At 38.7% G+C, this 25,872-nt stretch overlaps 2 protein-coding genes across 6 annotated transcripts; one reads left to right on the top strand and one right to left on the bottom strand.

Moving 5' to 3' along the window:
• Positions 1–8,695: 8,695 nt before the first annotated feature.
• LOC5573327 (probable RNA 2'-phosphotransferase) lies at positions 8,696–10,308 on the top strand. 2 transcript variants are annotated; one of them, XM_021837769.1, is made up of 3 exons: positions 8,702–8,800; positions 8,870–8,960; positions 9,601–10,308. In XM_021837769.1, exon 3 carries the CDS (start codon positions 9,613–9,615, stop codon positions 10,252–10,254), a length of 642 nt encoding a protein of 213 aa, XP_021693461.1. In that variant the 5' UTR covers positions 8,702–8,800; positions 8,870–8,960; positions 9,601–9,612; the 3' UTR covers positions 10,255–10,308. The 2 variants fall into 2 exon arrangements, with proteins under 2 accessions (XP_021693460.1, XP_021693461.1); XM_021837768.1 differs by lacking the exon at positions 8,870–8,960 and having other exon boundaries at positions 8,696–8,800.
• A 4,162-nt stretch (positions 10,309–14,470) lies between these two features.
• LOC5573326 (probable ATP-dependent RNA helicase DDX43) lies at positions 14,471–25,285 on the bottom strand. 4 transcript variants are annotated; one of them, XM_001654496.2, is made up of 4 exons: positions 25,098–25,285; positions 24,737–25,019; positions 17,464–18,518; positions 14,471–15,810 (listed from the first exon to the last, which is right to left on the bottom strand). In XM_001654496.2, exons 2-4 carry the CDS (start codon positions 25,008–25,010, stop codon positions 14,914–14,916), a joined length of 2,226 nt encoding a protein of 741 aa, XP_001654546.2. In that variant the 5' UTR covers positions 25,011–25,019; positions 25,098–25,285; the 3' UTR covers positions 14,471–14,913. The 4 variants fall into 4 exon arrangements, with proteins under 4 accessions (XP_001654546.2, XP_021693458.1, XP_021693459.1 ...); XM_021837766.1 differs by having other exon boundaries at positions 24,737–25,022; positions 25,104–25,285; XM_021837767.1 differs by having other exon boundaries at positions 25,104–25,285.
• Between the last annotated feature and the right edge of the window lie 587 nt (positions 25,286–25,872).

Genomic DNA, 25,872 nt, shown 5'->3' with positions numbered 1-25,872 from the left:
TAATGTCACTAGCTCAGTTCTACAACGATACCAGCTCCAACGTCCATCAAAAAGAGGACTGATTGGTATACGTTGCTCTGCTGAACTAACCTATGTGTGAATGTAAATTCAGGTATCCATCGAATTCCTGCTTCCATCTTTCAATCGTTTCACGCTCGTCTCATTAAATGTTTCCCTCCTTATTCCTCATGTTTTCTTTTTCTCTCTCGTTCTCCACCGTTAACAACCTTGATTAACTTTTCTTGATTAAGGCAAGTTTGCTATTTTCGTTATGTTTATATTATTCCACGCATTCCACGTTCTTCTTTACTTTACTACCACTTGCAATTAATATTTCTCCTCCATATTATGCTCTCCCCTTGTCAAACCAATCGTTCCACTCCGCCTAACTTAGCCGATATTTCTCTCAACGTACGTTGATGACTAAAGTCGACTTAAAGTCGAGTCTAGTACACGACACTGAAGACGGCTTTACAGTTGAGGTCGAAATACGCGTATCTGTCAAAGGATACAAACTCTAGTGGAATTAAATGGTATAGTACAAAATTCGATTTTTTACCTACACATAAATGAATTTTGAACAAAATATTGATCGTATATTTCATCTGATAATCATGGACAATGAAAACACGTGGAAATAACCCAGATTTCCTTTGAAATTTTGCACTTAAACAGTCAAAAAGGTGTTACTTCCCAAGGGGTGTGATAAAATCTAAAATAAACATAAAGAAATGTTTTTTTGCTTAAAAAAACGAAAAACATTAAAAAATTGAGTAAACATGTGTTTTTGGCCTAAACTTAAGCGTTTGGCACTGAAATTGGGACAGGGCTTTAGGACCCTATTAAAGCAGAGCTGTTAGACATCTTCCTCGAAAGCGCCGCTATACCGTGGTGAATCAAAATCCGGACGGTACCAAAATCCGGACACTCTGATTGTAAATATTAAATTTAATATGAAATCAAATATCAAATATAGGTTTAAAATTTTTATTCGTAGCTTTAAATATGTGTGGTGACGTTAATTCATTATTTGATCTAGTAATCCTTTGTAACGAAATATTAAAAATAAAAACAAATAGGCGACACAAGTTGAGCGTCATTCCTCCAGATAACCAAATCTCATAGTGAATTTTTTGGCCAGAACGTCTGACACTTTCGAGTTAAAATGAAGTTACAAAATTATACAATTTTAGTGCTTTGCGTATCTGTGAAGTGTGTGGAATAATAGTTTTCAAGTGTGTGCAGCAAAGAGAGGGTACAATTTGTGCAAATAATCATTTGTAGTGAGAAAACAGGATGCCTTTGTAGCCGGATTTGTAGGCAAGTGATCGTTAACCCGGACATATCGTAAAAAACCTAATGTTTAGTATGTTTGGAAATGTTTTGATGTGAATTGATGTGAAACTGTACAATTATAAAACTAAGAATGTAATTTGTCGGCGGAGAACGGGTTTACGCAAGAAAAATGTTAATATTGAGGATCTTTTCTGTGAACATCAAATGCAGGTTGTCGACAAGGAGTGCAGGTGAAACAATTGTAATTTTATTCAATGTTTTGACGTTTCCTATATTGATTAGTATATTTATGCTTGTTATTTTTTTATATTGGAGATTTACCGTTAGAGTATAGTGCCTTTTATTGTTTTTCATGTATATTTTCAACGCAAAACGCATCTGTCCGGATTTCGATTCGAAACCGTCCGGCATTTTGATGCATGTGTCCGGATTTAAGAACACGACATGCTTCATTAAATTAACGTTTTACATGTTATAAATGTATATTTTACTACAATTGTTATTCATGATACAAAGTTTTGAAGTATACCTGTGTGGAAAACAATAAAACTTATACTAGATGTGATAGAAACATGTTAGAAACAGCGTTTGAACTTTCGGCGTTACTTAAGTGTCCGGGTAATGATGCATCACGGTAGCCGTAGATGCCCTTTTACAGGCATATTCAACATGGCTAGCGAAGCTGAGCTTGCCATCGATCATTACCCCAAGCTGCCTCAGGGATCGCTTCGACTCTATGGTGCAATCACCTACCGAGATAAGCGCCCGTTGCTCGGACTTGCGGTTGTTGACCACCATCACCTCCGTCTTGTGACGGGCCAGTCCTAGTTTCCTAGACTTCATCCATTCCTCAACTATGGAAATAGAGTGCGCTGCTGTCAACTCTACTTCCTCCATCCTTCCACCATAGACCATAGACTAGGGTAATAAGAAGCCAACCATCTTAACACCCGTCGGAAGGGGCAGCCTCAGTACGTCATCGTACATCGCATTCCATAACAGCGGGCCCAGGATTGAACCTTGAAGTACTCCCGCGGTAATTCATACGCTTTGCTGCCCCTTCTCTGTGTCATACAGTAGAATCCTACCATCAAAATATCTTTCTAGAAGCTTACACAACTGCACCGGTACCTTGAGACGGTGAAGTGCGTGTGCTATTGCTTCCCAGCTTGCGCTATTGAACGCATTCTTCACATCCAGAGTGACAACCGCGCAGTAACGGATGCCGCTCCTTTTATGCTCGATTGCCACCTCAGCTGTCTGAACGACTGACTGGATGGCGTCCAGAGTAGATTTACCTTTTCTAAATCCAAACTGGTTGTTGGACAGGCCGTCCGCACTCTCCGTATACGGTACTAGCCTGTTGAGAATCAACCTCTCCAATAACTTGCCCGTCGTATCTAGTAGACAGATAGGTATATACGCCGACGGGTCACCTGGTGGTTTCCCCGCCTTTGGTAGTAGCACCAATTTCTGTCGCTTCCATACATCCGAGAAGATTCCTTGATCAATGCAGCGTTGCATCGTGGTTCTGAACATGTCTGGATCCGCGTTCACTGCCGCTTTTAAGGCAACATTCGGGATACCATCGGGTCCCGGTGCCTTGTTTGACGCGAATGATTTCACGACTTCTGCCAGCTCTTCGTTCGTCACTCTCGACACTTCTTCTCGTTCATCTGCCGCAAGAAGTATATGACACTTGCTCAACGAATCCGTGCATTGGTCCATCAACCGATGCACGAGTTCACGAATTTGACGTTTGAGCGGTGCCGAATTCACACGTTGCCATGGTCACATAAATAACACGGCATCGCTCAAACGTCAACGAGGGAACGCGTGCATTGGTCCATAATCCGAGTAACTGGCGAATGAACTTTATCCGCTCCGCGACAAAAAAAAAGCTAGCGTAAGAGTTGGCTGCAATAATATAAAATGCTTCGATATAAACGAGAATTTAGAAAGAATGGCCAAAACTTACCAAAAATAGCTTCGATTATGTTTTATGGATACTTCTAAACTGTAATAAAAATGCGATGACATGAACTCCTTAAACAGAAGTTTTTTACACGTATTTTACTTTAATTTTATACAGCGCACCGAATGAATGTTTCCACCTTCTTGACGTTGAAAATTACAATGGCGGGACAGTTTTGTGCTATACGCATGATTAATTGAATCAACAATGAAGAAAATTGAAACAAATAAAACTACCATTTGACGTAATGATATTCTTTTGTTATTTTAACAAATTTCTAGTTAAGATTGCTCCCATTAAATTCAACAATTATTTCGATTTATTCTGATAATAAATATTGTTGTTCCAACGCATTTTTTAGTTGCAACAAATTAAAAATGTTGAAAACAATACGAATTTTTATTATTTTGAATAGCTGTTAATTCTCTGCGTGATAAAACTAAAGTTCAATTCTTTCTTTGATTGTTCGAGTATTTTATGAAATCGTGCAGTTGTATTAGAGTAAATTTTGATAATTTATAAGTGGACATTTTTGTACAGTGAGAGGCAAAATAAAGTGCCCACCTTACCAGTTTTCGAATTTCTCTCATTGATTTGGTTCAAATTAAAGTTAACACACCTAAATCTTTTGTGATATTTTATTAGCAAGAAAACCAGTCCAAGTGTTATAATTCGTGTCCATGACAAAGTATCGGGTGTACGTTCGATAACCAAGAGCAGACTGTGTCCCCCAAGTGCAATCATCCTTCAAAGAAGTCGGATAGTGCGACGACCGCGTTAATTCTACCTCCGAAACCGCGTTAAAACTACCTCCGAAACCGAGATACGAAGTGGTGTGTTAAAACAGCCAAAACTCCACCCCTTTTTCTGCGACGCGAGTGATCCACGTTTCGCGCCAAGAAGTTTCCGACGCAAGTGCCCTAAGTGTGTGGTGATCGCTCTGCTCACGAGTGGCAGAGTATAGACAGCCCCTGTGGTTAAGGTAGGTTGCATGAACCTCTAATTTGTTATACCTTCGGCAGATTTGTTCAGAAGGTCAACGACATCAGTTTGGTTCGAAATTTTGCCCCTATGTGGCGCTAGTGTGCATGTTAAATTGTTAGTTCTTAACTGATTCTATCTTGTGATCGACATGAGATAGCAAGATCGAGTCTTTGTGAAAGTTGTTCAAAAAGTCAAGGACATCCGGAAGGTAAACAATTTATTTCTATATCTTTCCGCAAGGTGGCACTAGTGAGCATCATGGTCCAAATGAGATAGAAAGTTCGAGTCTTCTACAAAGTTGTTGTAGTTGTCCAGATGCAAGGACATCTGGAAGCGAACAGTTTAGTTCTGTCGCGACGTGGCGCAGTCCTTCTTGTGATCTACATCCACCATGTAATTCAAAAAAAATCCGCTATTGAGCAAACAAATTTGAGGATTTCAAGAGAGTTATATCTTCTGATCCACATTAGATAGAAAATGGATGTCTTGAATATCCAAAAATGAAGTAAATCAGTCTTAAATTATTTGAACATGAAGTGTTCTAAACTGTCCTAAGACATGAATCACTGGAAAATGCAGTTGAACAAAAAACGAATAACTTAAGCTCGAAATTAATCGGACCTGAATTACTTCAATGTGAAGTAATTCAGACGTGAATCACGTGAATATGAAGTAATTAGACTAGCAGTGAATCAGACCTGATGCACTTTAATACGCAACGAATCCGACAAGAATCATTTAGATATGGAGTGAATCACTTGAATATGGAATGAATCAGTCCTGAATCACTTGAACAAATCCGTCTCGATTACGAAGAGGTTCCAATCTAAATCATTTGCGAATTGAAAGCATCAGACTATTGTCACTTGAACAAATATTAAAACACAACTTGAAGTAAATCAGCCTTGAATCACATGAAAATGAGGTAAATCTGTTCTGAATTCCTAAAATATGATGCAAATCATACCTGACTGACTGAAAATGAATTTAATCAAGTGAATCCCCCAAGAAACATTTGCCTAGTTTATAATCATTTATTAAGCAATTTTTCACAACTACATACTGAATAGTTGCTTTATTTTATTATTTTGCAGCTGCTACGCACACATTGGCGAAATTATTAGGCTACTTATCATTTAGTGATTGTAATCATATATTGTAATGATGTTTATTCAGGTTTTACTCAGCCTAATAAGGACTGTTGATTCAACAACGCTAATTTAACAAACAACATTATTGAAGTTTAATTCAGCACCATGTTTAACAACATTTTAATTATTTCCATGTGAAACCTTTGTTCAGGCGTTGTTCACACAAATTTGGAGAAGTTATAAAGCGTGTCGTTGTATATTGACTAAATTCTACAACTTCAAAATCGCTTTATAAGCATTTATCTCAGCTTTTATTCAAGTGCCACAAAATTGATTGAAAACAAATAAATGACTAAAAATCGCTAACACCGTATATAAATGTAGCGTACACTTTTACCATGAATTAATAACCACTTTGAATAATTACCCGGATACTGGATTCAAACTCGAGACCTTCCCATCGTCAGCGGTATACCTTGCCATCTGCGCCATCCTTGAATTCATATATCAGTCTTCCAGTGCCCAAAATAAACCTCTTGTAGTTGAACATTGATCATGCTTGAGCTTCTGTTCAACAATGTCTTATCAACACGTGCTATGCTGATCAACAACTGAACAAGCGCATTACTTCTGCTGCTGTTCAGTACTGATGCGAGCTGAATTCAGTCGGCTATTTATAGCGCACAGTGAGAAAATTTATGTCAATGCTGGTCAAAAATAAAGTTTATTCACAAAGTATAAACAGTATGAAATGATCAATCGAATTTCATAATAAGTTTTAACTTGTTAAAACTTTAATTTAATTGTTCATCCAACTATACTAAAATTCATTTATTTCATTTATAATATTTTTATTAGATTAAAATTTTAAGTTTTTGTCGTACTTTTCCATATATTAAGCATTATAGAAATATAAAGTATATTTCAACCATTTGTATGTTAAATGTGCTCTTTTTGTTTTTCAAAATAATCCTATATCAGAAGACTGATTCAAAATATTTTCTAAACATAATTGAATAATTGTATTGAGAAATCATCAGTTATTATTGTATCCAATATGTTTTATATATTAGTTAGTTAGTGACGAATTCGCCAAGGGCGAAAAGCCACTCAAGTAGAGATAAATAATAATAATATTAGTAAGTTTTTGAATATTTTGTCCAATTTTCGAAAATTTTGCTATGGTGTGACCTCTTTTGTAAGGCTTATTTGTTGCTGAACAATGCGTTTATTAATCGTTATTTTGACCTTCTTTGGATTAACTGTTCGGATGATCTATCTATGTTGTATTAATATTTTATAAAATATCTACTCAGCTTTAAATCATGTTCATTTTAAGCATGGAAACAGCTGAAGTGCGAAGCAACCAAAACGTTAGTTCGTCTCCTGTACATCTGTTCATACAATTATATTTGTTTGGTGGAATATTGGCTCTTTAATAGAAGAAAAAATGACTTGTTCAACTCATTAGTAAAACAATCTTGACAAGTCGGCAGAGATTTTTTGGAGAAGTTTAATAAGTGTTGACTATTATTCATTCCAATGACAAATGTTGAACATTGTCTTAAATTTGGATCTAAATAGCATCTTCTCAGCTCTTTTTAGGGTATTTTTTCAGCTGTCACCATTATTCAACAATAATTAAATATGTATGTTTTTTTGTGACTCGGGATTGTTAGTTGGATAACCACTATCATATAATTATTGTTAAATTATTATGTATTTCGATTATCATTAAACATTTTTTTTTTTTAATCTTTATTTGAGTGTATTTTAACGCACGAGGGCTAGTTCTACACTATCATTAAACATGTTATGGTTAGTAACTTTTTCCGATATCAATAACCCTTTACCCTCTTTGATCCATAGTCGCCTACATGTCTTAGATTTGATTTGAAAAACATTTGAAACATTTGAAAATAACATAAACAACCATGATATGTTTTGCTTGAATAAAAGCATACTCATATACTGTTATTCGCATTGTTTTTAAGTTTTACTAATCATGTTGGTCAACATTTTAAGTATAAGACGCTGAAACTTTTGTACGATTTGTTGTTAATCAAATGTTCAATATTTTACTAAAATGATGGTTACAACCTATAGAAGCTTTTAATCAGTCAATTGTTAAACTTCTTATGTGTTGTAGAACAAAAGCTACTATATTTGCATTTTCGGAGGTTTATTCAGCTCTTATTTAAAACACAAACTTCAAGCGGAATACCAGCTTTTTTATAAGCGGAAGTTAATTTTATTCAATTAATGATTCAACTAAAAATGTGTTCAGCAATGGTTGCTACTATGCAGCTTGTATTAAACACGTAAGTATCTTAAAAGCTACCAATTGTTCCTTGGGCCTTCCTTCCCTGAATCTGAATCAGCCCTAAACTGCATGAACATGAAGTGAATCGTACATGAATACCTGGAAAATGCAGTGAAATTACATGAATCGAATGGATACGGAGCGAATAGAACACGAATCTCTGAAATATGAAGTGAATAAGTACTGAATTATTTCAATATAAAGTTTATCAGACATGAATCACTTGAACATAAAAAGAATCAAACTTGAGACACTTTAAAATTAAGTGAATGAGAGAACCTTTTAAAATCATTTGAAGATATATGAATCACTTGGACTAAATTGAATCACTTCAAAATGAAGTGAATCAATCCTGAATGACGTAAAAATGAAGTGAATCTGACGCCAACCACTTGGGTATGGAGTGCATCAAACCTGAATCACTTGAATATAAATTAAATCAGTCCTGAGTGACTTGAACGTGGAGTGTATCTGACATGATTTTTTATAATCTGGATAGAATAAAATCTGAATCACTTGGATATGAAGTGAATCAAAACTGAAACATGTGAATATAAAGAGAATTAGACATTAATCACTTGGATATGAAGTTAATCTACATGAATCACTTGAATATTAAGTCAATCAGTCCTGAATCACTTGCGTATGAAGAGGTTCTAACTTGAATAATTTGAATATGGCGTGTATCAGGTATGAATCACTCGAATTAGAATATGAATCAGATCTGAAACACTTGAATGTACAATGGATCAGACCTGAATCACTTAAATATGATATGACACTGACCTTAACCACTTCCACTTCAAAATGGGCTTTCTGAACAACATTCTGGACAATCTATCTTATCGAAATCATGAGATTTAGGTACAGCCAACATAAAAAACACCTAGATATAAAACAAGAAGTGTTTAAAATGGGTGTAAGGATAACTGGTAAAACAGAAATAGGTTTTGCGTTTGAATCAAATTGGAAAATACCTTCAATCTGGCAACGGTTATAAACGTATGATTCAGACGCAATCGGAATGATGTGAGGAAGATTGTTGTTTATTTTTATATTTCACAAGCCGAATAAACTTCCATACCCGGTTGAGCTTATATAGAATTGTGAATCAGGAGTACAAATTAATCAGTGAGTACATCCCTATAACTAACTAATAGTCTATAATTGTCAGTCGATTTATTCGGATACATTTTGCAGTTTTTTACTTGATTGCATAGACAAGCCTCCAATTAGGTCTCCTGTTCAACACACCACACGAAACTCCAGCGAGTTCAGAACAAGTTCCTCTGTATGATCTTGAACAGTCCTCTCAGGACTAGAATAACGAAGATCCATCGCTTGGCCAAATCACGATAACTTTTTCGTTTCTTGATATTTATTTTTGCACCATTTTTTCACAAACTCTCAAAAAAAAATTTCTAGTTTTAGAATATATGTCAAGAAACAAAAAAAGTTATCGTGATTTTAATTTTTTTAGTGGTAAAAAATGAAGCTGCTGGTAGAGGGGTTAATCTTGGTTACTTTTTTGCACGGTTTTTGAAATTATACTTTTATTGCAAATTATCTGGTATGGACATTTGGTATTCAGCAGCAGTTTTCTCATGCTAGTGTATGATTACAAGCATACCTCGATATAAGATACCCAGATAACATACTTCGCTAAGTTCAAATATCATTTTATCAAAGGGTGACTAAAAGACTAAAAGTTGCTTAAGAAAAAAAATCCGCCATTAATATTTTTACTTTGTGTTTGTAGGAAGTTTATTACTAGAAACATGAATGACTGAAACTGATTCAAAGTTATCTGTATAATAAAATTTCCATGTTCTAGGGAATTTAAACTACTATAGTAATATTTTAAGTTGATTAACGCCTTGCTTTGAATTAATGTACAATATAATAACCAGCAACATTATATTACTTTACAGTTCATCCACACAATGAGCAATACGAAGATTCCCCTCATACCGAACGAGAAGATATTCTTCCAAGAAGAATCGACACGTCGGAAACCTTTGAACTATGCTGATGCTCGCCACCGTCAACATTCATCCGGTGCCTCTTCTTCATCCGACTCTCGTCGCCCACCTTTTCTGACACCGCAGAAATTTTCCTGGCTGTTGAGACACTCGGCAGCCGTGGCCGAGCACATGGACCCGGATGCCTTCGTGGAGTTCGAGGTGCTGCAGCAAATCAGTGGCGCCAGCAAGGATCGCATGCTAGAGCTGATAGCCCAGGATCAGAAGGGGCGATACGAGATACGCGGAGAAGAGGTCCGTGCAGTCAACGGCCATAGTGTGCACTTTTGCGATAACTACGAAGTGCTTTCGGGGGAACGACGGCCGGAGTTTCTGTACCATGCCACCAATGATAAGGCCCTGCCGCTGATAATGGCCGGGGCACTCAAACGGATGGGTCGCCATTACATTCACATGTACGACGGGCCACCGCAGAAGACTTCGGTGCGCTATCGAATTCTACGGATTAGGCCTCTTCCGGGGCATACGCTGTACAGGACGAAGAACGGATATATTCTCTGTCGGGAGGATATACCGGCGGAGTTCATTGAAGTTTGGAATTGAGTTTTGATTGTTAACGTTTTGTTGTTATGCGATGTAATATATTTATAAACGATGTTCGTTTTGTTTAATTTAGCAGGAAAAGGTGATAACATAAGAATATTAAGCTCTCTACGTGAGCATTTCATAGCAGACAGACGGGCCATCGGGTTAAAGTCCCTTAAATCAAATAAGATGAAGAAAAGAAAGTCCATTCAGAAGTTTCATATCGCCATAAATGATCATGAAACTCTCTCAAATCTATTGTTTCCTGTCCTGAGTCAAGAAAAATCGCTAGTTGACAATTCTCACCTCACGCCACTCGTAGACGGATTCCTTTAAGATGTGGATGAATATCCCTAACAAAATCGTCCAGAAATTCCTCAATGAAGTTTATTGAGGGTTTTAATCCTGCAGTTCTTTTGAACATTTATCTAAGAATTTTTCATGTTGAATCTCTTTTTCTCAGGGTTCGTTAAAAGTTTTGAAGATTTAATAACAGCAAATGCTACAACAATTATTTCAGTAATTCCTCGGATCATTCATCCCAATTTATTCTCAAATTCCGGCCGATGTTATACGTTTCAATCTATTATTAGCAAATTGTGTGTGTGTGTGTGTGTGTATACAATCCACCTCCCACTGACCGGCAGTGCTTTTATGGAAGAAAATTGTATGCATGTATTTATTGATACCCTTCGATATCTTTATATCTGCAGACAATTTTAGCCCAGGAGATGAAAGGTGATAGCTCTACTGAAATTCCAACGACCCTTTTCAAGAATGGCAGTAAATACACACACATTCTGAGGTCATTTTCATATACAGTAAGCCCCGCATAAAAACATCCAGATATCAAATGGATATCTGAAATGTTTTTACACTTCCTGAATCGAAAATTAAATTTTCGACCCTGGCACGTATTTAGTTTCATAGGGTAATAGGTGAGTAAATAATAATAAAGAATGAATTTACCAGGATGTAACGCTGTTTCTCCCGTCGCCGCACTGTGCTTACCGCAAAATACTACACACTTTCACTACACTATACACGTAACATGATCGATTCTGACCGCATCACCTGCCCCGGCAGGAGCAAGCGTCACGGTCAAAGGATCACACACTACTCTTCAATCTATTATTAGCAAATTAATAGAAAACTCTCCATGACTTCCTCAAGAGTCCAGAAGTTCTTTCAGGGATCTTTGCAGGACTTCCTCCTCGTTTTTTTTTTCGGAAGTTTTACCAATAGTTGCTGAAAAACTAACGGGTGTCAAAAAAATGAGGTCCTGATACGACGCAACTTAGTCGCGATGCTCTCACAAAAGCGCTGGACGACACTGTCTTCCGGATCTTCATGGTCAACTGTTTCGTATCCTTGGCCCGCCAATTATTTTTGTACACTAGGGCACTGAGGGAGCCCCTAGTAAAATCCACTCGAGACAAGCCGGCACACAGTGGGACGAAAAAAAGTGGGACATGTGTGTTTGTGCTGGAACCATTGGGTTTAGCGTTTCGACATGTTCTACAAAGTTTCATCATTTGTTGAGTACTTCATTTATACGCTGAGAAAAAAATAACTTTTTTATTTATTGTCCAAATCGAAAACTGTCTAAGAAAGTACTGTAGGCGACATCACTTCATGAAAGTTTGTCGAAGACGGAAAAGCTCAATGACTGACGAAGTTAGAGGGTAAAAATGTCGGGTACCCCCTTAAATATCATATTTTTTCCATAACTTCTAAATGAATAAAAACCGAATTTAGTACTATACCATTTAATTCTACTAGAGTTTGTATATTTTGACATATACGCGTATTTTGACCTCAACTGTGAGGTCGTCTTCCGTGTCGTGTACTAGACTCGACTTGAATAAAACCATCGTAAGCACACATTAAACTTGGTATACCTAGTTATAATTCCCTTTTTTTATGAATCTCAAAATTTAAGGGCTATTAGGTACATCCTATCACTCTTTTGTTGAAACTTTAAATTTAAGAGCTGAAAGGTATATCACGGGAACGATTGGTAGGTATCAAGTAGAAAACCCATGTTGCCTTGGTTTCTGTTGAGTAGCGTCGTAGGTACCTGTTTGCAAATTTCCAGACTCTCCGATATCGGCCGTCGTAATAGTATGACCCTCTTTAAAGACATGTTCTGCCGTCTTAGATTTAAAATCGTATGTCATCCCCTGGTCTATCGTCTTTTCCTATTTCCGCTATGTGTTCCATGAATCTAACCTCGAGATATCACTTTGTTTGACCAACGACCAACCTTGCTGCAGTGGAAACAACAGATTTTGTAAACACCAGCCTTGTTTAGTGTGTTTACCGGATCCTTGGTAAAGTCTAACGAAGTCTTAGGTTGGTTGTCTCTGCTATAAAAAAAACAAATCGATTCCGAAATTCCTTAGCTTTGGGCGGAGCTGTTTGCTGATGTGTATGTCGTATGGGATGGAGACTCTCTTCATTGGTTTCGGTGCTAGGGATTAGTATTGTCAAAGCACTCCGAATTTGTTGTATTTCTTGCCGTCTCGTAGATGTATTCCAGTTCCTTGGTCTTTCCGTCTTCGCTGAGGTGTAGAGTTTGCATCCTGTGGATCATGTGGTGAAATGCTGTCATCTTATGCTGGAACGAATGATTCGATGTGTAGGGAATGACTCGCTGGGTGTTTGTAGGCTTCCTATAGATTTCTAGATTCTTCCCTGATGACAAGTAGATCCAGAAATGGTAGTCTTCCATCCCTCACCTCCTCGTGGGTGAACTTGATATCCTTGTGTACGCTGTTGATTGTATCCAAAATTCTAGCTGGATCGTTCCGCTCGATAACGCTAAAAATGTCGTCGACGTATCTCCACCATATATCCGGTAAATCTCCGTTTCTTTAAATTTTCCGCAAAATTCGCCATGAATAGTTCGCACAGATAGCCGTAGCGGTAAACGCGCAGCTATTCAGCAAGACCAAGCTGAGGGTCATGGGTTCGAATCCCACCGGTCTTGGAGGATCTTTTCGGGTTGGAAATTTTCTCGACTTCCCAGGGTATAGAGTATCTTCGTACCTGCCGCACGATATACGCATGCAAAAATGGTCATTGGCATAGTTAGCTCTCAGTTAATAACTGTGAAAGTGCTCATAAGAACACTAAGCTGAGAAGTAGGCTCTGTCCCAGTGACGACGTAAACGCCAGAATGAAAAACGGGGAGAGGGTTTCCCATGGGGGCTCCTTTCGTCTGCTTGTAGAAATTTCCTCTAAATTGAAAGTAGTTCTCGTCCATGCACAATCTTGCCATCCACATGTATGTCTTGACCTTTCCTTTCCATGCTGCATCCGTCCTTTGGGGTAATAACCAGGCCTCGAGATGATTTAGGGAATCCTTAACTGGAACGCTGGGAAAAAGAGCCGCTACGTCGAAAGAAACCATCATCTCGTCAACCTCGATGTGACCTGTCTCGAAGATTTATTATAGAAATTCAAATTTAAAAGTGATGGAGAAAATATGATTTTAAAGCGCGTACCCATAATTTTTACCCACTAACTTCGTCAGTGTAAAATAGAGTTTTTCCGTCTTCGGCAAACTTTCATGAAATGAGTCGCCTACAATACTTTCTTAGACATTTTAAAATTTTGACAATAAAAAAGTTTTTTTTCTCAGTGTATATCACCTGTAGTGATTTTTTTTTCAGTGTATAAATGAAGTACTCAACAAATGATGAAACTTTGTAGAACACATGACGAAACACTAAATTCTTGGTGGTAGAAATCCGTAAAACTCCTGAAGGAAACTTTGGGAAGATAATTGAATCAAATTTGATGAAATTCCTGGAGAAATTAGTTAAGAAATAGGGTAACTCGTCTATTGTTGAACAGTCCGTGTATTCCTTATAGCGTGTTCGACAATTAGCGAGCATTTTTGCCGTTCAACAATTGGCAGTTCACGTATACGAGCAGCTTTCTTGGTTGGTCTGTAATTGGTTTGTTTCTTTTTTTTTCTCTTCATGCATTAGTTCTCCAACGTTCCTATTTTTACGACTCTCAGTCGCTGCCAGCTCTGCATCTGTTGCTGGAAGTTCCACAGTCTAGCCATCGGTACCGATGTTGATTGTCTGAACCATTATTTGCTATATCGTCCAGATCTGTTCCCACTCTTCTTAGGTCACGGCATGAAGTAGAATGTTTCGAGCTCCTAATAAGGCATGTTTTGGAGGACTGTCATCATCGTGGCATCCAAAGAAATTCGAAATTAACGTTATATAAATCTGTATTTGTAATATTATAAAACAATAGTTAATGGTATGAAAAGTTCAGAGCGAGAATATTTGAACGGAAAGTTAATTCACGGTTTATGGGTTTACAAATTTCGAAGTTTGGCTCAACCAAATGATTTCCCAGTTCAAGGGTCCCAGTCTTGTGGCGACTCGCGCACTCCAAATATCAATTGGACACGTAGGTATTTATGTATATTCGAAATTATGATCGTTAAATATTCCGAGAAGAGTCCAATCAATCGATCGATCGATCGATCATTTTAAAGTAACGGAAGAAGCGCGCCTAAAGTTAAGTCAAGATCCTGATCGATAGAAATAATCTTTAGCTACTAACCATAATTCGGCTCAAACGTCGAAAAATATACAAGGATATTGTCACAGATCGCGACAATCTAGCTGGTTTCTGGATTAGAAACAATTACCATCGGCCACCACCTCTACGGCCGCCTCCACCGCCTCCACGTCCTCCGCCATCACGCCGACCAAAGGCACTTTTTTCCCGGCCCTCTCGCTCTTTTTTCGCCGTAAATCGTTCGGCCATCTGGCGAATCTCCTCCGGCACTTCCTGATCGGCCTCTTCCAGAATTTTGATCAGATCGGAAGCCACCGCCCAGTCGCCACGCGTGAAGAAACTCAGCGAAACTCCACTTCGACCGGCACGACCAGTACGGCCCACTCGATGCACGTACTCTTCAATGTTCCGGGGGAAGTCGTAGTTCACGACGTGCGATATGTCCTCGATGTCCAGCCCTCGGGAGGCCACATCGGTAGCGATGAGCACCCGCACGTCGCCCGATTTGATGTCCTCCAGAGCCTGCTCACGATCGGCCTGTTCTCGATCGCCGTGAAGGCTGGTGCAATTGATGCCGGACAGAACAAACTCACTGGATAGATCGTCAGCTCGCGTTTTCCTGCCGCAGAAGATGATCACTTTGTCGCTGGGTCCCATGTTGGTCACGAAGTTCATCACCCGCATGTATTTGTCCTCTTCGTCGATCACCTCGATCTGTTGGGTGACGGTGTGCGTGGCGGCCAGATCCAGCGTTCCGACGTACACCTGGACCGGATTGCTCATGTAGCTCTGCGCCAAACGGCGTACGCCCGGTGGCCATGTCGCGCTCGTCATGATGGTCTGCCGGTCGGGACGAATGTCCAGTAGAAGTTTTCGAATTTGCGGTTCGAAACCCATGTCCAGCATACGGTCCGCCTCGTCCAATACCAGATAGGTAATACTGGTAATATCAATGACGTTGGCGGCCACCAGATCATTCAACCGACCGGGCGTGGCGATGATGATTTCCACACCGCCTTTTACCTGTTGGGATGGAGAAAATCAGAAGATTATCATGTGCAAAGGTGGGCTTCGTGGTCGTGCGGTTAGTGTCGTCAGGCAATGAGCGCATCGTGTCATGAGGTGTGGGTTCGATTCCCGCTGCAGCCTTCGAAACTTTACGTCAGGAATGTTTCTCGGCTGTACCATTGGAGCTTGCTTGTCCGTGTTAAGTTATAGTATGTGCAGCTAAATGGCTAAAGACGGTGTCCGCGTCCATGAAAAAAATATCAGGTCTCTTTTAACCCTCTAATACCCAACCCCGCCTTTAGAGGGGGATTTTGGAATTTTGTATATTTTTTTCGTAGCTCGGAAATCAAAATGTTTTTATTTTTGGATTATACTTAGACTCATAACAGGCAGATTAGAAAAGTTTTCTATGACTTTTGAAACTTTTTTGTATTTTTAGAAATTGTTTGAAAAATTGCATTCTTATATAACCTACAAATGCCTGGGGTTCATTTAACGTGTAATATAAAAATGGTACTTTTTATATTTTTCTACGATCAACCTATCACAAAAGAAGAGCCTGGTGGTATTAATATAATTTCAAACCTGTTTTCCCGTTAGTTACACGGAAAATAAAATATGCCCCGAAAAAAAAATAAAAAAAAATGATGTTTTTAAAAGTGCCGTAAAAATTTAAATTTTTATTATTGCCAAAACTCAACAGCTAGAAAAGGCTTCAAGAAAAACTGAAAAAAGCTAGGGATGTTCAAAAATAAAAATTATAAAAATCAAAAACCAAAATTTAAAAATTTGCGAATAAAAATAAATAATTGCCCGAAACGTGTTTAGAACGATTTTAGATTACGAAAAATAATACTTAAATCGAAAATAAAAATTTGGGTATTAGAGGGTTAAGTCTTGATTTCTAGTTTAGTGCATAGTCTTTTAAGTCTCTTTTTTAACCAAAATCGTCTCCAAAGTAGCTATTTTCCTCATTTTTGCAGTGAATTCTGATTTGAAAGACCTAGATGGTTGTTCATTTAATCCGGGTGCAGTTCGACGAAGGCTCATCAATTGGTGAGCTCGTTTTATGTTTTTATTTCAAATAAATAAAACATGATTAGACACATCTGTATCCTAACCTCTATGTGTCGATATCTGAAGGGACTTTAAGTTTCGGGTGTCAGTGATGGTCGGTTTTGAGTTAGTAGGATGTCTACTCGTTTATAGATAAAATTCTCTGATGTTTCCAGGTTCTTCAAAATAATTCGAGGTCCTATAAACACATGAAACAAATATATTGTTGGTAAAAATTTAATTTTAGATACTGTTTGCAACTCAGATATATCACCAAATCCCATTGATGATCCCCTCGTAGTGGAACATATAATCTCATTTTTGTTAATATTCGATATCTTTTTTCAAGACCTTATTAAAGTTTCTAAAGTTCCTATTTTGAAGACACGCACTCGCTACTGGCCCTGTCAGATTAGGATAAGCCACGATCGATTCTACCCCATCACCCCGAATCCCATATCTCCGAATGATCCGTCACCCCGAATGACATTACCTCGAATTCCAATATCACGGGGCAATGTCATTCAAGGTGTTTGGGCATTCGGGGTAATGGCATTCTGGGAGATGGCATTCGGGGTAATGGGGTAGAATCGCCACGATCATATACGTTACCTTATTGATCTGCGTTCGTCGATCACCTCCTCCGTACAAGCAAATTGCTTTGATGTCACGGAATTGATACTTGAACACCTCCTTCTCGATTTGTAACGCCAGTTCTCGGGTGGGCGCCATCACCAGAACGTTTGGCCCCCCACGGGCTTCCCCTCGGGGCACCGGTTGTCCTTCGATGTGGATGAACGCCGGCAGCAGGAAGGCAAGGGTCTTTCCCGTTCCGGTTTGGGCAATTCCGATCAGATCTTCACCTTTGAGTAGCACTGGCCAAGCCTGCGCCTGAATCGGCGATGGTTTGGCAAAGCCTTGCTTTTTGATTTCCTCCAGCAGCTCCGGGTACTCGTGGAAGGCCTGCTCGAACGTTTGTACTGGATTCGGGATCGGTGCTGAGGGTTTGTCCGCGTCTTTGAAGGTTCGATCTACGACGATGTTGTTATTTGCGCATCTAAACTCACTCACTTCCTCCGGCGTCATGTTGGCCACTTCGGGCAGCTCGTTGTAGAAATTCTTGATCAGCTTTGGACACTTGGCCCATTGCCGAGCCGTGGCCTCGTCGCACTGTTTGTTAAGTGCATCCCAATCGATTAGTTCAGGACTCTTGGGGCGACCATTTTCCTGCTGGCCGAAGTTATTGGACTCCGGGGCAGCACTCCGTCCCCCTCTACCTCCACCAAAACCTGAGCCGGAGTTGTAAAAGTCGTTACCGCCGCGGTTTTGATCCCGACCGCCACCTCCTCCACCGTAACTGGACCCGGAGTTGTAGAAATCGTTACTTCCGCGATCCCGACCCCCACCGCCACCGCCGCCGGATCCGGAGTTGTAGAAACTGCGACTGTCATGATCTCGATCACGATCCCGGCCAAAGCCACCACGCGAACCATCTCCACCCCAGCCGGAGTTGCTGGATCTGCCGGAACCCCCTCTGCCTCCACCGCCGCCGCCGCCACGTGCGTTATCGTTGATTACACCGAAAATAGCGTCCCGGGCACGGGACACGTCCTGCGTGAAGCCCTCGATGTGAATCGTCGAGCGGCCATTACCGGGTGTGTTGTCATCTGAGGGAATACAAGCAAATATTACATTTTTTCTAGTATACACTAAGGTTTTTTTACGTTTGTAAATGTTCCACGTAAAAAAGCGTTATTTAAAAAAAACACGTGAAAATAAGTCCCCATGTTTCGTTGCCGTTTCATGACCATACGAATGATAATGTAGAACAATGTTTTGTATAAAAGAATTTGTTTGACAGTTTTTTATTACAAGGCCCCTTCATTTATTGACGTTTTTTAATGTACATTGTTACATTGTTTATAAAAATTTATAAACCAATATTTATTGACGTTTTTTAATGTACATTGTTACATTGTTTATAAAAAATACTGAATTCGTTGAAAAAAACATTGTTTTTACTATACCGCCCATACTCGCATAACAGTCCCACATTATATGGGATTTCCTATATAAAAGGGACTGTTATGCGAGTATGGGCAGTATATGAATGAATAAATGCTCATTTTTTATTGCACATCCGTTATAAAGGCTCAGTTCTAAACAAAATCTCCCACGACTTTTATCCACTATTTAATAGGAGAAAACTAAACTTTCGTTAAGCTTAAAAAAATGATGTCAGTAGTAGGAACCGAGCATCCCGACTTATGGTCAACTTGTTCATCTTCATATGTTGCAATGAATAGCGGACGATGGTTAACTTCTCAGCCTTGAATTTCAGTTTTGTTCGTTTGGCGTCAGGTACGAAGACCTTCACTGTAGTCCCAAAGACTAGCAACTTCGAAACATCCGGTTTGTCGTCATGCCAATATTTGTAGGGCGTCAACTTTCGTTGGCAGCATATTTTGGAAACAGTTTACCGTGTTGATTGCTTCGGCCTAGTAGCGGTTGGACATTAGCCTGGGACACGGTTATATGAAAAATTTAGATTCCCGCTCCAGTCCACTTTTTGGATTGCATTTCGGGCCCATAACAATTGTGCAAAATTTCAGCTCGATCGGTGAAACTATATTTTAGCGCCAGTCGTTCAAAGTTTGTATGGGATTTACTATGGAACTTACTTTTGCAAAGAAAAATCGCCAGAGGTCGCCCATTATCTTCTATAAAAATTCTGTAAACTGATCTTGATAGGTATTTTTACGACAATGTTCGAAGACCGCAAAGCTTGTGAAAGAAGTTATTGAAACATCTCGGAATCCAAAGATGGTCGCCACAATGGCCGACTTGTGCCCCTACTCACGTTTTCAAAGGCACTAAACTGGCGAAATAGTGGGCACAAACGATTCTGATCTTCTTATTTTAAGCTTTCTGCTAGTGCACAAAGCCAAAATAAAAAGTGCACTATAGTTGGATGCTTTTTTCGCGAGATTTGTGCCTTTGAAGTGTCAGTGGAACCTTAGAAGTTGATTCCAAACTGTTTCACCTTAAGCATAGACAGGATATCTACTTGCAGCTTCATTTTTAAAAACGCTAGAACATTCTTGTTTGTCGATATGTTTGAACCATTTTTTCACAAATCGAACTTTTCAAAGGTTTTTTTAGCAATTACGACAAATAAATAAATGAATACTATAAAATAGAATTAAAGGCTTATGCCGACACTTATAGTGACGAACCAACCATTGTCTGTTTAACAATTAAATAAATGCAAAATTGCCACCACATAAATTCGTGTTATCACAAGCAACTCACACGTTGGTAACCCGACTAAAATCGCTCCGGCGACATAGAAAGAAAAACACGAATCCGTTTGCTTGGTTTTCAACAAGCGCACTCTCTATCAAAATCTCACCTCGCATTATTGTTAAAACTCGATTTTTTTCGAGGATTATTTCCCGAATTTGGTAAACATAAAGCTTGTGATATTGTGAGAATACTGCCCAACATTTAACGATAACCTTGAAAAAGATTTTATGAAAATTGTGCCTAAAATTCCATCAGAATCCCGGTCAACATTCCATCAGAAATCTGTCGAAAATTCTATAGGATAATGCAAAACTTAGTTCAGCATTTTGAGATAATTATGTTCCGAATTCGATTGCTATTCTGACTAGGGTTCTGTGGAATTCTTTTTTAAATCATTTCCAAAGCAGAGCAGAGCAGAACTTATGGGAGTAAAATTTATGGCAAGTTTTAACTTGAAATTCTTAGATAAACCAACGGGTCAGATAAGAAAAGAATCTTCAAATCGTTGGGCAGCTCTGCTATATGCTCAGGAAAGACAGTAATGGGTCCATTCACAAATTTCATAACGCTCTAGGGGTGGGTGGGTGTCCATGAGTTGTTACAACCAGTGTTGCTCAGACTCATTTCCCCGAAAATAACATTTTCCTAACTACGAAGCCACGAACTACAACAACCATGCTCTATCCTCCTAAGATAGAAAAGCAGATGGTTAAACTTGAGTACTGCACACAAAATCGATCAATTTTGATCCCAGAGAGCCACAATTCAAGTTTCGTTGAAATGAAATGAGTGAGTGTGAATCTTTTCACCGAAACTTGAATTGCGGCCCACAGAGATCGAAACTGTCGGATCCCATCTGCAACACTCAAGCCCAACCACCTCCCCCTCCATCTCAAGAATACAACGCACAGTTATAACAGTTGTTCATGGCTTCACAATTCGAATTTCGGGGAAAGGAGTCTGGTCAACACTGGTTACAGCTCATACAAAATTTGTAGAATATACATATAAAAAGCGTTACGAGTCAAACATGACCATTTTTGGTGTCATGAAATTTATGAATAAACCCTAACGAAAAATGATAGTTCTAGCGTAACATTTGAAAAGGGCCTATCTGCAAAACGTAAACATTGAGAAATTCTCAATTGAAGATTCCGTACCATATTTATAATTCCTATTTTAAACCCATTCGCATTTTTACTAGTTTCATACCTGTGTTCGACACACATTAAAGTCTGTTGCGTGGCCCATTATGTTTCTAATCTCAAATAACACAACAACTCGTAAAAATTATTGAATTCAAACATCATCGGCAGATAGGCCCTTTTATGAATCTTCAAACCAGTTAGGCCCTTTCAGTTAGGCCCTTTGATTGAACATGGTTTCAGTTAGGCCCTTTTATAATTTGCTAATTTTATTGATTTTTGAACTGGTTTGCATAAATGTTGAACAAAATTTAGCGATTATGTGAAAAAAAAAACACTATATAATAGCTAAATATTGGAAATTTTCGGTTGAACATTCAGTACCATATTGATTATTCCTATTTCAAACCCATTCGCTTTTTACTAGTTTCATACTTGGGGAAGATCCAAAAATGACGTCCATTTTCGGGATTTCTAGAACCCTTCTAACGTGACAGAGGACGCTTTTTCTAATACCCAATCCATGCACTGTCACATTTTCGTACATCCCCCCCATTGGAGGAGGCCCCAATTAATGGACGTCATTTTCGGATAACCCCTTGTGTTCGACACTTATAATGGTCTATTACGTGGCTCACAACGATTTAAATTTGAAATAGCACAACAACTTGTAAAAATAGTTCAATTCAAACATCATCGGCAGATAGGCCCCTTTTACGAATTTTCTAACCAGTTAGGCCCTTTTTGAATTTGCTAATTTTATTGATTATTGAAGTGATTTGCATAATTCTTCGACAACATTTAATGATTATGTGAGAAAACAACACAATATCATACAAATATATTAAATATTGGAAACTATTCTATACAAAATCAGCAACATATTGATTATTGATATTTCAAACCCATTCACTTTTTTTTACTAGTTTTATACTTGTGTTAGACACTCATTATGGTTTATTACGTGGCCCAGAACGTTAGTAATCTCAAATAGCATAACGACTCGTGAAAATGGTTGCATTCAAATATCATCAGCAGTTAGGCCCTTCAATGAATCTTCAAACCAGTTAGGCCCTTTCAGTTAGGCCCTTCGATTGAACATGGTTTCAGTTAGGCCCCTCCAGTTAGGCCCTTTTATTAAACATAGCTCCAGTTAGGCCCTTATTGAAGTGATTTTCATAGTTTTCAAATAAAATAAAGCGAGAGAAAAACAATGTAATAGCTAAATGTTGGATATTCTCGGTTGAAGGTTCAGTACCTTATTGATTATATCTATTTCAAACCCATTCACTTTTTTACTTGTTTTATACTTGAGGGCCTTCCTTAGCCGAGCAGTTTAAGTCCGCGGCTACAAAACAAAGCCATTCTGAAGGTATCTGAGTTCCATTCCCGGTCGGTCCAGGTTTTTTCGTAATGGAAATTTCCTTTACTTTCCTGAATATAGAGTACCTTCGTACTTGTCACACGATATACGAATGCGAAAATGGCAACTTGTCAAAAAAAGCTCTCAGTTTATAACTGTGGAAGTACTCATTGAACACAAAGCTTAGAAGCAGGCTCTGTCCCAGTGAGGACGTAATGCCAAGAAGAAGTATTGCAGGGCTGTTATAAAAACAAACGAATTTGTTTTTGTGAAAATCGCGATTTTTTGAACTCGATCCACAACTAGAGACAACAAATAAAAATTATTCAAAATTTTTAATGTAATTGATTTTTTTTTTTCAGGATAAAAAATCAGTTTTTCAACTAACTTCGCATTAAGATTATGATAAAACTAGTAAAAAAGAGAATGGGCTTGAAATAGGAATCAATATAGTACTGAATCTTCAATAAAGAATTTGTATTAATCAATGTTGATTTTCTCACATACCTAATCGATTGATTTTGATCTAAAACTTTGAAAATCTATTCAATAATCAATAAAATTAACAAATTCCAAAAGGGCCTAACTGGAACTAAGTTTAATAAAAGGGCCTAACTGGAGGGGCCTAACTGAAACCATGTTCAATCGAAGGGCCTAACTGAAAGGGCCTAACTGGTTTGCAGACTCGTAAAAGGGCCTATCTGCCGATGATGTTTGAATTCAACCATTTTCACGAGTTGTTTTGTTATTTAGGATTTAAAACGTTATGGGCCACCTAGTAGACTATTATGAGTGTCGAACACAAGTATAAAACTAGTAAATAGGAGAAAGGGTTTGAAATATGAATAATCAATATACTGAATCTTCAATAAAGAATTTTCAACATTCAATGTTGATTTTCTCACATAATCGATTGATTTTGTTCTAAAACTTTGAAAATATATTCAATAATCAATAAAATTAACAAATTCCAAAAGGGCCTAATTGGAACAATGTGAAATAAAAGGGCCTAACTGGAGGGGCCTAACTCAAACCATGGCCTAATTGAAAGGGCCTAACTGGTTTGAAGACTCGTAAAAGGGCCTATCTGCCGATGATGTTTGAATTCAACATTTTTTACTAGTTTTTATGTTATGTTAGATTTAAAACGTTACGTGGCCCAGTAAAGACTATGAGTGTCGAACAAAAGTTTAAAACTATTAGATAGCAATGAGTTTAAAATAGTAACAATCAATATGTTACAGAATCTTCAATCGAGCATTTCTCAATTTTTACGTTATGCTGATAAACCCTTTTCAAATATTTCACTAGGTTCCATTATGTGAGAAAAACACTATACAATGGCTAAATATTGAAAAATATGGAGGAAAATTAGAAATGCACGGAAGGGCCAATCTGATTTTGATGGAAATTTTCAGTTAGGCCCTCTTAGTTTTATCATTTTCAGATAGGCCCTTTTAAATTTGAATAAAATTACCATTAATAATGCATTTTGCATGCCCGTAAGAGTATGTAGGAGTAATTTACGTAAAAAATGATACGAATAATGAATAATCAAGTTTGTTTACATTTTGCAGTTAGGCCCTTTTCAAATGTTACGCTAGAGTTATTTTTAGAATGGTTGTAACAAATGACAATTTCCCGTAGTTGTACTTTGTAGTTGTTTATCATAGTCCATACGCTTAGTGAACATGACTCGAAATCTACAAATTGATGGCAGTATAGGGATCATTCAAACATTACGTAACGCTAATTTAGACCCCTTTCTCCCCTTTTGTTACCTTTTGTATGTAAAAAAATAAATTTTCTGTGTACCGTAACATTATGGAAAATAACCATCTCCCTCCACCTATTGCGTTACGTAATATTTGAACGATACCATAGGACCCGTCAAACTTCTCCAAAACGATGGAAAATGTTCAACATTCTGAAGAAGAGTCCCAAACACGATTCCATCAATGTTACTGTTTGTGCCTTGAAAATGTGCAATCTTCCGAGAAGTTCAAGCAAGGCACAATTCTATGGGCACAATAACAACTATCCCAATCCGTCAATCACCCCCATCACTTACCTATCTCAACCTGCGCCCGGGATTCGGTTCGGATCCGCTTGATGGTCACGCCACCCTTCCCGATGATGATCGGAACTTTTGTGGTAAATACCTCAAACGAAGTCCGCTCCCGGGTGCCAACGGATCGCGCACCGGACGACATTCCGGAATCGTAGCCGGATCCACCGCGTTTGACGCTCGTGTGCCGTGCAGCAGTAATTCCACCACCTCCTCCTCCTCCACCGCCATTACCACAAACGCTATTGTAATTGTCGTCGTCCCAACATTCGTCCATCTTTGATACCTACTGGTGATGCATCAGCAGAAAGAGACATAAAAACATGAGGTTCCTCTGGGAGCGCACTAGACAAAGGGGACTTACCTTTACCTTCACCGGCTCCGAAACTGATTTCACAAGCTAGGGCCAAATTTCGCTTCTGCTGACGCTTCCCAAGAAAAAAAAAAACCGAACCGGACGAACAGATTTTTCTTTTCTTCTGCGAGCTGGCAAAAAAATCCGTCCGACCACAGCACTCTTTCGCGACTGAAATGAACGAAGTTTGTCCGAAGTTTGAGCCGAAGCTGCGGTAGGGATGTTCAACTTTTTTGAACACCGTTCGATTAATCGAAGAATAACACACAGAATAAAATCTACTCAAAGATGAGTTAATTATCATCTCGCATTCTGAAAATACACCAATCCAACACGCAAACAAATAAGGGGGGTCTGTAGCCTTGAGGTTACGCTTTCGCTTCATAAGCGGAAGGTCATGGGTTCGATTCCCAGCCCCTCCACAAAAAAACCGTCCAGCCACCAGAAGACGCCTCACGGAGGACCGTGCTTTGGGGAGCACCATCCATCCTCCGTCAGTATCAGATGGATACTGAGACAAACTGACCCTCTTCGCATGCGATCCAATACGTGTATCCAATACGTTATATTGTACATTAATGGTTTATTCCATTCACTGAATGATACGTTTTTATCCGGGCAGGCAGCTAGCCTCACTAACAGCAGAGCTCTCTCCTACCTGCTCAGTGTGAGAGTAAAAGAGTAGGAGAGAGTGAAACTAGATGTAAATATAGATAAGTTGAAAATAGATCTGTATCGGTAAAGAAGCTACAAGATCAACTGAGTCCGGCACAGTAGTGGCCAC

The sequence above is a fragment of the Aedes aegypti genome, chromosome 1, assembly GCF_002204515.2.
Source record: "Aedes aegypti strain LVP_AGWG chromosome 1, AaegL5.0 Primary Assembly, whole genome shotgun sequence".
Lineage (NCBI taxonomy): Eukaryota > Metazoa > Arthropoda > Insecta > Diptera > Culicidae > Aedes > Aedes aegypti.
Note: the sequence above shows the minus strand (reverse complement) of the source record. Positions and strands in the feature narration are given on the sequence as shown.

Coding starts and splice junctions, on each gene's coding strand:
- LOC5573327 (XM_021837768.1), top strand. CDS start 9,613: ATGAGCAATACGAAGATTCCCCTCATACCGAACGAGAAGATATTCTTC.
- LOC5573326 (XM_001654496.2), bottom strand. CDS start 25,010: ATGGACGAATGTTGGGACGACGACAATTACAATAGCGTTTGTGGTAAT. Junction 18,519..24,736: donor CCGGGCGCAGGTTGAGATAG/GTAAGTGATGGG, acceptor GTATTCCCTCAG/ATGACAACACACCCGGTAAT. Junction 15,811..17,463: donor GACGAACGCAGATCAATAAG/GTAACGTATATG, acceptor CCATCCCAACAG/GTAAAAGGCGGTGTGGAAAT.